The sequence below is a fragment of the Zea mays genome, chromosome 4 (assembly GCF_902167145.1).
Source record: "Zea mays cultivar B73 chromosome 4, Zm-B73-REFERENCE-NAM-5.0, whole genome shotgun sequence".
In the NCBI taxonomy this organism is placed as follows: Eukaryota; Viridiplantae; Streptophyta; class Magnoliopsida; order Poales; family Poaceae; genus Zea; species Zea mays.
This window is the reverse complement of record NC_050099.1, coordinates 226,083,373-226,095,479: the sequence shown is the minus strand read 5'-3', so window position 1 is coordinate 226,095,479 and position 12,107 is coordinate 226,083,373. Positions and strand designations below refer to the sequence as shown.

Here is a 12,107-nt window from a genome sequence, read left to right as displayed (position 1 = left end):
TTGGGATGACTCCATTTCATATATTAGCAAGGTTATATTAAGCGCTAGGCGTTAGGCGGGCGTTAGGTCACTGCTTAGCGCCTATAAAGCTTAAGCGTAGATTAATCGTGCTTAAGCGTTTGTAGGAATATTACAATCTGTACTACTTATTAAGTAAGCAATAGTAGTCTGCCTCTAACCCGTTCTGCCGTTCTGCCTCTGACCCGTTCTGCCTACGGTCGTACAGCCCCGCGCCAAAAAATCATCTTGCTACGGTACCGGAGACGTTCGTCTGAGCAACAAACAGCACACACCAACACATCTAAGCAACAAACAACACACACCAACGCTTATAAGTCACGTTTCGACGCTCTGGGTGGCCGGTATGGCACTAATCAAATAACACCATAGCAGTGCCTGTGTTCGAGCTGGTGTATGCGGCCCAACGATGGTGCGGCCCATTCTACAGCCCATCCTACGGCGCCTGCCTTCTACACCCCAGGCTACGGCGCCTGCCGCCTCCACTCCAGCGACGGCGCGAGCAGGATGCCCACGACCTCGACCTCCTCCTCACGACCACGGCCTCAACCGCTCCGCCAGCTCCGCCATTTACGCACACGACTTCAACCTCGTCAGGCTCAGGCTCCACGACGACCGCCACCTGATTCAGCGCACGCACGACTTCAACGACACCCAGGCTCAGGCTCCGCGACGGCCGCCACCTCGCCTATTGCGAGAGCGGCGTGCCCCGGGACCAAGCCAGGTCCCCCGTCGTCTTCTCCCACGGATTCACCGGCTCCCGAGAGGACAGCGTCAGCGCCTCCCAGGTACCGACTGATCCAAGCACCACCACCACCTTGTCTACCTCCCCTTCCCTCCCCCATCTACTGCCGGACCCGTACGCCGGCCTTCGCTTCACTCGCCCGCCAGGTTCATGGACGTAGGGGCGAGATCTGGAGCGCGTCTCTGCCGGTGTCCTTGGAACGAAGACGACCTGGCAAAGAGTCCCCTTTTCTTTGGTAGCATCGGTAGGTGGAGGTGCCAAACGCTATCCCATCCGCGTGTCGTCATGTGCTGGGTGAAAGCTTCTTCTCGAAGGAACAACAGCTGCTTGCCTCTCTCATCTTGCTAGCTTGCACAGTACAGTACAATTCTAATCTTGTTGCCATCCGACCAATGGACCTATAATAACCTACACCTCATTAAGACAGCAAACACTCATTTCAATAAAAACTTTCATACGACCAGGAGTTCCTATGACTATATCCTGCAACTACAAACCCCCCAAAAAATGAATACATGGTCAGGCAACAATATGTTTTTACACAAATTAACTGTCAAAGACTGATTGGGGACACAATTACATTACATGTCCTATATAGTAAAGAAACATTGAGTTTTCATTAAGTGAAATCCGTGAAAAAAGAAGTGGTATGGTAATGGTTTGGTATGCCGCGATATCAAAAGTTCATAACTTAATCAATATTCAGTACAATTATATGAACTGTGGCTGGGAAAAGAAAAATGAAATCAGTTATCTTACCACTCCAGATTTAAGGGCAGATATTTGGGGTTCCTTTTTAGTTCCACCATAAAGACAGACTGATTTTATCCCACATGGTGCACCAGCCTCACTAAGTACATCTGAAATATGGCAAAATACAGAAATGTGTAAATTATTCTTGTATATTCACATTCAACCATATTATTTTTGTTCGCAATCAAGCTTACAGATTACTATGAATTAGTTCTTTTTCATTATCTCACACACCAAACAGGATATGACATGTGCATTTTTGTATAAAAAGGTAAAATAATTATTATGCCTCTCTTTCCCAACAAACAAATGGCTATTGATGACAGAATCTTCTAGGAAAAATCATGTTAAAAACTTCAAGCAGCAGTAGAAGCTCGAAAAAACAACTGGACCTGAAGTAATGATTATTTCAGAAAAGATTGTCAAATAAGAAAAGCTTCAAAGCATCATGCAATGAATTAGCAGCACGAGCAGTGATAGTGACATCAGTTTTGATTGAAGTAGTGATTGAAGTAGTGTGTTCAAACATCTAATCTGGAGTGTATACAGAACATCTGCTTTTAGTTGACAGGGTTTGGTTCGCTGCAGCTTTAGAGTACCAGTTTTTCATAATGTCTATGTTCGCTGCAGTTTTTCATAGTGTATACGGAACATCCGTTTTCATAATGTCTATGTTCATTCTTTAGACCTTTGTAATCCATACTCAGTCTGTAATAGGATTTATTTTTTCTTACAATTCTGGTTTGATCATTCTTTCAAGTAGTGTGTTCGTTCATATGTTCAAAAAGCAGATGCTCCGTTCAAGTTTGGGGTTTAAATTTGCTTTAATTCCAACAGTATAATTCCTTGTTAAAAAATTTCAAATACATGAGTAAAATGGCATCATTTGATTTTGCATATGATTCAAACAGGTGAATGGATTATAGAGGTACTTCAACATGTACTATCTTGTCACTGTGTTTGTTTCTTTGCTGTCAGGTGTTGCTAATATTAATTCACTGACATCCAGGTAATAACACCGCTAATGATTTTTTAGACCCCACTGACTGGGCCAAACTCAATCATTGGTAGAGCTGTTGTTGTTCACGCTGCTTCTGATGATCTTGTAAAGGGTAATTATGTTCAACACTTTTCCCTTTTGTGTGTTGAATGGTGGTGTTTTTCATCTGTTCTGAGCTAAGTTTTTCACATTGGTTTTGAGTTCAGATAGTCCTATAATCAATATATATACCTGTTTATGGGGCTCCCGGCCATCAGGATCTCGTCTGACACGTCCGCCTTCCCCTACACGCACCGTCGCGGCCACCGCTCCGCCATCCGCATCTCCTGCATCGTCTCCGAGACGTTCCGCCTCGGCCTCCCCGGCGTGCGCTGGTTCGTCATGGGCGACGACGGCACCGTCTTCTTCCCGGACAACCTCCTCACCGTGCTCAACAAGTTCGACAACCGCCAGCCCTACTACATCGGCTCCCTCTCCGAGAGCCACCTGCAGAACATCTACTTTTCCTACGGGATGGCGTACGGCGGTGGCGGCTTCGCCATCAGCCGGCCACTGGCAGAGCACCTCACGCTCAAGTACGCATTGTGGCTCAGCTCCAACATTGTGCTGCAGTCTGCGTTCAAGGACCCCAGACCCCACAACGGGCATGGTTGCTATTCAACCATATGATAAGTCAAGGTAAGCTTATACCAATTAACCTTCCCAATGCAGATCCACTGTTGAGTTCTTTCATCCTATGTACTCACACCCATGTACTACTGTACACTGTCCGTTCATAAACAGTGTGGCTGCCAGTCACATGGCAGACCAACAACAAACAAAAAATCATTACGAAACAATTATATTCAATATCACAACAACTTCATTAACGAAGTGTCGGGTATCCTGTCCATTCATAAAAGAATATCTGCATTTTATTCAACATTTGTGTGCAGTCTGTACTCTTTTGTTTTCTGTTTGTTCTTTGATCCTTATCACACTTAGGGACTTTGTAGACTCTGAAATTTTAGTCACTAAGGTATACAGAAAGACTCTGAAATTTATTTTTTCTGCACGATCCAGAAAATGTTTTTGTGTGTTTTCATTTTCATTTGGTTAAGTACATTTATGTTTCTACTTCGTGCAGTTTACAATTGAAATAGGCAATGTGCAACTTGGTTTGATCTGGTAACATTTATGTTTATACTTCGTGCAGCTTGTGAACATGGTTACACATTAGCCTAGAGTTTGGATCCGAACAACGAAGGGAGAGGAGTATTGCAGTTCAAAACCGGTTACATTTAAGATGTCCTTTTCTCAACTTCTACAGTATTGGAGAATAAACTTTTGAATTTTCATACTTTGTTGGTAAAGGCCATAGAAGTATATCACCATGAATCCATCCCCTTCTTTTTGTGAATCTTTTACTATTATTTTTATAAGGCCATTCTAGATGCTTTTACCTATGTTACTGGTAACAATGATGAATGTTTTTCCGGAGTGGAGAGTATTGGGGATGCCGGTTGCTAGGCCGGAGCCGCAGGAGCCCCGAGTGATCGCCCATGTTGACATGGACTGCTTCTATGTTCAAGGTCTGTGACCATCCTTGCTTGTCCCTCTCCCACCCCGCCCATCACCAACCGTTCTTCGACCGAAAAAGTGATCATCTACTTTACCACAGTCGAGCAGCGGAGGAACCCGACGCTCAGGGGACAACCAACCGTCGTGGTGCAGTACAACGGCTGGAAAGGCGGTGGCTTGATTGCCATCAGCTACGAGGCTCGTGGATTTGGTGTGAAGAGGCGAGTGCCCTTCCTTTCTTCGTCAACAGTCACGTCTAATTGGAATTTGCTTAGGTCATAACTTCTGACGAAATGGTTGTGCTTATTCAGGTCCATGCGCGGAGATGAGGCCAAGAGGGTCTGTTCTGGTATTAATCTTGTTCAGGTCCCAGTGGCACGTGGCAAGGCTGACCTTAATCTTTACATAAGTGCTGGTGTTGAGGTTGGTTCACCATCGTAGACTAATTTACTACAAGTTATAATTGTGTAGGACTTACATGGCATATTATTATAGAACAATAAGTCTATATTTTGCACTTAAACTTTCAGGTTGTTGCAATCCTTGCAAGCAAAGGGAAGTGCGAGCGGGCATCCATCGACGAAGTTTATCTTGACCTTACTGATGCAGCAAAGGAAATGCTCTTACAAGCTCCCCCAGATTCACCAGAGGGGATTTTTATGGAGGCAGCAAAGTCAAATATCTTGGGCCTTCCGGCTGTAAGAACGCTCTCGTAGTTAGATTTGTTACTGCTCTGCTATTTTATGTAGCATGGTCATAGGCCATGATATATCCAGGATGCCAGCGAGAAGGAAAAGAATGTGAGGGCATGGCTTTGTCAATCAGAAGCTAATTACCAGGACAAGTTACTGGCATGTGGAGCTATAATTGTTGCACAGTTACGAGTCAGAGTTCTAGAGGAAACCCAATTCACATGCTCTGCTGGGATTGCTCACAATAAGGTTTATAATGAGTCGTAATAGTGAGTAGATGCTTTTCTTTCTATTGACAAAAATGTTCAGTAGCCCATGGTTATTATCATGTTAGTTTTGTTGTGCTCAGGAAATCAGCTAAGGTTCTTGTTTTTCTGTTTTATGCATTCCTTTATTCATTTCTCTTGCTATCTTAGTTTTCCACTCATTGTTCTTATACTGTGCAGATGTTAGCTAAACTTGTCAGTGGAATGCACAAGCCTGCTCAGCAAACAGTTGTCCCTTCTTCATCAGTTCAAGACTTACTAGCATCACTACCTATGAAAAGGATGTAATGATCTACCTCTAACAAGATGCCTCTGTCCTTTATGGTTCTTTCTTTCCTGGGAAAAGTTTTGAGACTTTGTGTCACTATTAGATCACAGAACATTGTGCTTTAGTTGGAACTCTGCATGTGAAACTGAATATTGAGAATAACCATATTGTTCAGTAAACAACTTGGTGGTAAGCTTGGAAGTTCCTTGCAGGATGATCTTGGGGTTGAGACAATTGGTGATCTCCTAAGTTTTACAGAGGAAAAAGTACAAGAGCAGTATGGAGTAAATACTGGGTAATTATGTTCATGCTTTATTAATGTGTTATTGTTTGGTTTACCTTGATTAATGTAGACATAAGATTATAGTGAAGATATGATATCACATTTTAAAGAGTCAAGATTTGTTATTCCCTTAGGATTTTAGCAGATTATTTAACTTTTATAAGTTAATAGTTAGTTTGTTGTATCAAAAACATGCTGCTTTGCATACATTTATTTAGTATCATGTCAAATACTCACTAACTCATCTTGTAAGCGCTTGACTTCGTGCAGAACTTGGTTATGGAAGACTGCCAGGGGCATTAGCGGGGAAGAAGTTGAGGACCGTCTTCTCCCAAAGAGTCACGGGTGTGGAAAGACATTTCCTGGCCCAAGAGCACTGAAGTACAGTGCTTCTGTATCTTTATTGTTATTTCTGGGTCTAGATTTAAGATAGATGATTTGTTGACATGATATATGAGTGAACATATGACGTACAAAAGGCTAGAGTAGTTGAATGACTGGCCCCACTCACCTTAGCTGTCAGATGTCTGTTTACCGACTTCGTCAGCCTTGGCTTACTGACAAAATGTCATCCTGCATACTGTCTTTGCCGTCTGCACATCGTCGAAGACATAAAATGGGGAGCTGAACCATGAGAAGGCCTCCTGCTCTTCGCCTTCTCCGTTGCGTGTGGGCTCTTCGTGGCATCGATATGGCCTACCACAAAATTGCTCCGCGGTGATCCTTTCTCATCACTGAGAGCCTGACAAACTGATAAGGTGAGTTTCTTCTTCTCTTTGAGTGAGATCTTAGTTCTTCTTATATATTCAATGAGATAAGTCAGCTCTTCCTTGGCAGTACGAATTTCCCTATCAAGCTTTATGAGCCTCCTCTGTGAAGCTGACATTGATTATATGAGTTTGAACCTAAGCCAAGTGTTAGATCTCATGTACTTCATGATTGGAATTTCATCGGTCTTTTTAGGTGCCAGGGTTTTTTATCCTATAATAAAAGCGAAAAGGGTGTATTTGTCGTGAAAACATGCTATATTTCTGCTAGCTGTTCTTCTATTACATTTTTTGTGTAAAGAATCAATTTTGTTCTTTAATTATATTACTTTCAAAACTCCATTGCTAACAAGGTTTCATTGACAAAAAAAGGTGGATTTGAATGAGGCAGTTGAAACCAAGAGTTGTTGTCTCTCCCAAGAACGCATTTCATCACCATCACTAAGTATAAGTGTTGTTTCATTTCAAGGAAGAGAACACGTCGTGAAAGATCAGATATAAAAACAATTCAGCTTTTCGTATATTTCGTTGGTGTTTGGGTTTGTGGCTGGCTCCTTTTCTTAAGCAGTATCATTTGATCTCTGTTTTTTTACTTAGTTAGGTTTGTGGTACTCACAGTTGTGCAATTTCATTCGTGTTTGTGGTCCCTTGACATCCTGCGTCGTCTCTGGACAACATATTCCTTAGTCTACTAGCACAATGCATGCTTGCTTTGTTTTATTTATCTTCAGTAGCAAGGAGCAGCTAGGTAACATAGCAAATCAGGGTTCTCCACTTCAACTCTGACTTCTGTGATGATTCGAGCGGCAAGTTGATGGTCGAGCATAACACCTGCTACCACATGGCATGGGGCACTCTACTCCACTGTGAAGGCTAGAGGTCCCGGGCCGAGGAGGAGACTATTGTGCACCCTCCATTGTCACCATGTAAAGTATTATTAAGCTATTGGTTACATTGGCCTAAGGATTTTATTTTGATTAAAATCATTTTACTCCGAGAGGTGTGAGAAGTGTATTCAGGATGATGAAACTTCTGTGCCATAAATAGAACTATGCATTAAATTTTCAGCCCTTCGGCCCTTTTTCGTTTTCCACTGACATGGTACTCAAGTTCACATCTTTATACTTTTGAGTAGTCTAAATTCAAGTATTAATTTACTGTCTATCACTTGGAGTATAAACTTTCCATGGAATACTTATATGATTGTATTTATTATTCATTAGGTAACAGTTTTTTCAGATTCTCCTAGAGCCACGGGATGGTGGCGGCCTTCGCGTGGGCAGCGTGGCTCAAGGAGTACCACGAGAAGGTGCTGGTGGAGATCTACAGGTCACCTCTCCTTCTCTCTGCCTAGATCTAGATCCATCTTATACCTCTGCAGTGCCACCCCTCTCTTTGCCTCGACGCAGATATATCCCATACCTCCGCGGCGCCACCCCTCTTGATTTTTACTCTCTTGATTTTTACTCTCTTGATTTTTAACTATATGATGTGTTTTTAAACTAACTACTTGTCCCAACATCATATATGCAAAACATGAGGGAGTATCTACTTTTTTGAAACTTATCGGTTTACTTTTTTTCTTTACCACATCAACTTTAACTATGTGAGGTGCGGAATTCAAGATGCATATGCCATTTTAGACATACTATGAGTTAGTTTTGTTTATACAACATGTATGGTTTATTTGAACTGTCTAAACCCGTTAGTTTAGCATATAGACTCCAGAAGAGGGACAAGGCATCAAAGTTCCTAAAACTGTTAGTTTAGCATGATTATAATTTGAACTGTCTAAATCATCCATTTTTAGTGTGATGAACTGTTATTTGGAATGGTGCTACAATAGTTTGTATATTTGGTGATGAACTATCAAAGGTTTGTTCATGTTGAAGGACTCGACCTGTCATTCCTGAATGAAGGGTTGCTCAAGAATAGAAGAGGGTTCAAACTTTTCTATAGTATCATCTTTGGGGGCACAACTATACATGTAAATTTTTCTGAAATATTCTTTGCATAATGTATCTGCAATTCAGATTTCTAAAGCATTGTGTGTGGCACAAAACTGCATGGAAAATTAAATTAGGCTACTTGTTTAAGATATGTGCCTCGAATTTGTAACCATTAATTGTTGTATTGTTCTTCAGGTTAGCATGACGCTGAACATTTTGGCCGACCTTTCACCTCTTTTCACGTGGGACACAAAACAGGTAAACACGTATTTCTGGCACTTCAGACCATTTCCTTCATGGTCGTCGTTCCTGGTTTCCACTAATTTTTACTGCACAATAAAGTGTGATTTTATCTTGATGTACAAGGTTAACACTGAAAATAAGGAATCCCCGAGCAGAGGAGGTACCTCTCGTTAATGTTCTGGTCTTTTAGCGAATGAGAATTTAAACCTGAGTTTTGGGTAACTGTATTAGAGTGTTCTCAATTTGCAGAATGTTTTTTCATTAGAAAATTTTAGTCTATCTTGATACATCAGTGCAACTGAATCTCTTATGACCTTTTTTATTGTGTTGTTCAAGCGAAACTTTAAAATATTGTTTCTTAACTTTTCTTTTATTGCATGCTTTTAGGTGTTTGTTTTTGTGGCAGCAGAGTGTGAGACTCCACATGATGCTTTTATTCAAGTAAGTTTGTCAGTTATTATTCTTCATGAGTCCATATATTACTTGTGGTCCTGTAATGTAGGTCATTATTATAGTGGCTTACATGATCGTTAATCACTATTAGCCTCCAACAATTGTCCATAAAAGCATGAGTTTTCTGCTTGGGACTATAGTGCAATCTCATGAAATTGCCACTTGCTTGAGGGTTGCAGTAATGATGTCATATAGCTTTTCTCTTGGTCTTCAACTTACATTGAGAGTTGTTGCAGATGCATATAGTGGTTTTGGAAAGTGAATTTTTACTTTGTTTTGGGTTGTGCCAATTGCCAAATCTTTTAAAGCTACACAATCTGACCTAACCCATTAAACATGTCCATGTGTTATTCATGGGATTTTTTCACCAATATATGTAAATCTAGATGAACAACAATTGAGTATATATTATGGGAAAACTGAAGTCTGTATGTTAATTAATCCACGTCCTTGTAGACCAGCTAGCTAAATCTGGTTCAAGGAACATCAATAGTTGATAAAAAGAATGTAGTTTGATTGCAACAGGCCAGAACAACATTTTAGAACAAGGTAGCAAATTGAGACTGCTCTTTGTATTTGTGTGATATAATCTTGGACTTAATGGATACATGTACCAGTATGTCATTTGCACAATTACTGTTGTTTTTACCTTCAAAGCTGTTTATGCTTCTATTGTTAATGTTCATTGTACATTCACTCTTCTGACACAATTGTGCTTGACTACTTGTGTGTGATTGATCAGCTTAGTAATTGGTTAAACTGATTAAGTTTTGCAGGCAAACAATAAGCTATACATTTACTTGTCGCCATTATGAAAACAAAGAAATAAGTTATGTGCATTAAATCGTGGGATTTCATAAAAAACTATGTTGCTGCTGTAATGGTGGGAAGTTACATGCTCATGTGTTTTTGCAGTTGTGTTCAAATACGGAAGTGGTTTGATTATCGTAGCCATATTTGTATTGTAAGTATAATGCATGATTTTTAGAATTTTCCCCAACCTGTCAAGTAGACATTGGGGTCAAATCAATCAATAAATTTCAATGAATGAACATGTTTGTGAGAAACTTGGCCCAAATTTATATGAATTTCTGTAGAAAACTGACATCTGTGAAGGAAAAGTCCCTTGGGCTCCTCACCCAAAATTTTGTCAAGCTCTTCTTCACCATGAAGGTTAGAGGACTAAATTCACACTGTGTGGTTCTGGTTATTTCTCTTTCGCACTTAACTATAATGGGGCTTGTATTTTGTGCAGGTTGAGACAATCTCACTTTGACGAAGGTGCAAGGCTTCTCCAAGGAGACGGACATGTAGAGAGCAACATGAGAAGTTAGCGCATGCATTCCTTTTGTTTAGTTCCATGTTTGTGTTAAATGCCTTTTCTATCCAAATAGAACACACAATGGACACATGTAAGCAGATATATACTCCAATCTTTAGATTTTCGTTGTTAAAACACTCTATTTGTTTAATGATGTTATTGTCAATTAAACTAGGATCAGTGGTCTTCTCTATAAAGGTATATGTTGATAGATGCCTTATTTTCATTTTTATTTATATTAATACCCTATATTGTTTTTTTTGTTTTGGGGAATGAAGTGCATAGGAATTTTGTAGTGTGGGCGATGATGCTTATCTTATTCTGTGGGATGCTCAAACTGGCATTGGCTCAATTAATTCGATGCTTGTCTTATTCTACGAATTTTAATATATTTTATCATAATATGTTCTTCCGTAGCAACGCACGGGCATTTACCTAGTATAATATATATATTTGCACAGAAAAACAGTTGTACCTAGGAATTAGCGGTACTTACCTGGATTAATGGACATGTTTTTGCAGCCTTGCTGCACGTTCCCAGCTTCTTACCTTCAGCCCTTCACCAAACATAACAGAAGAGGTGGACGAGCAGCAGAAAAATAGCAAAGGAGGGAGAGGGAAGAACGCCTGGAATACTGGATTATTGGGGGAAGAGGAGAAGGGCTGTGCTGACCTGGACAATTGGGGAAGAGCCGAAGAGGACAATCCGGCAGGCGGCAACAGCAGACTTGGATAAAGTGGAAATGCAGCAACTCCCGCTTTTTCCCTCCTCTGTCCTCTCCACAGCAGCTCCCACCACTTTTCCCTACTCTCAAATGCAGCAGCAGCTCCCGAGCAGATAAAGTGGAAATCCCGCCACTTTATTTCCCGCCACACTTCTTTTCCCTGCGCAGAAACTGCATGCGCTTTCTGCATGCGCTTTTCCCTGCGCGCCCAGAACCGCTTTAGCGCGCGCTTTTCCGCTTTAGCGCGCGTAGCTCAAATTAGGCGCCGCCTAAGCGCGCCCGACGCTGAAAGCAATGCCTTTGGCCTAAGCGCAACGCTAAGGCACCGCTTAGCATCTAATCGTGACTAAGCGGACGCTTAAGCGCGCTTTTTTGAACATTGCATATTAGTGTTAAACAACTAACTATGAGAAATGAGGTGGTGATGGATTAACTCACTTCATTCCACAGACCAAACAAAAAGTGAGGAGTGAGAAGATGATGGACTACATCATTCCTCAAACTAAACACTGCATTAGTGTATATATATATATATATATTGTTTTTATATATTACACCTGGGTGCATTCAATATAGAGAATGCACCCAAGCCGAACCTACGCGTCAGGTCCGAGCCAACCGTCCCATCCAGGTCGTCTTCGTCCGTCTTCGTCCCTCCCGCACGTCTTCGTCGCTCCCGCCCGCTCCCGACAGAACCTTTTCACTTTCCCGTCCACGCCCCTCTTTCTCCACGAACGACTCAACCTCTTCACATAAGTTGCAATCACATCAGACCAGCAGTTGCAATTACACCAGGCAGTAGTTGCAATCATTGTTTTGTTTAACAGATTTTTGGACATAGTTATATAGAAGTTGGAATCACACCAGACCAGCAGTTGCAATTACACTAGAATGCAGTTGCAATCACACCAGACAACAGTTGCAATCATTGTTTGTTTAACAGATTTTTGGACATAGTTATATAGAAGTTGCAATCACACCAGACCAGCAGTTGCAATTACACCAGACAACAGTTGCAATCATTGTTTGTTTAACAAATTTTTGAACATAGTTATAAAGAAGTT

The 12,107-nt window shown here is 41.3% G+C and overlaps 1 protein-coding gene and 1 long non-coding RNA gene across 2 annotated transcripts; one reads left to right on the top strand and one right to left on the bottom strand.

Moving 5' to 3' along the window:
* Positions 1-1,216: 1,216 nt before the first annotated feature.
* LOC109946099 (uncharacterized) lies at positions 1,217-1,626 on the bottom strand. The gene is made up of 2 exons (XR_002269318.1): positions 1,523-1,626; positions 1,217-1,246 (listed from the first exon to the last, which is right to left on the bottom strand). It is a non-coding gene; the product is annotated as an uncharacterized lncRNA (long non-coding RNA).
* A 2,385-nt stretch (positions 1,627-4,011) lies between these two features.
* Positions 4,012-11,054, top strand: LOC103645937 (DNA polymerase eta). Its single transcript, XM_020552336.1, has 13 exons — positions 4,012-4,087; positions 4,177-4,297; positions 4,388-4,499; positions 4,607-4,774; positions 4,853-5,017; positions 5,215-5,318; positions 5,478-5,597; positions 5,856-5,979; positions 7,602-7,661; positions 8,497-8,559; positions 8,932-8,985; positions 9,089-9,255; positions 10,841-11,054. The coding sequence occupies exons 1-13, from the start codon at positions 4,012-4,014 to the stop codon at positions 11,052-11,054; spliced, it is 1,548 nt and encodes a 515-aa protein (XP_020407925.1).
* Positions 11,055-12,107: the final 1,053 nt, after the last annotated feature.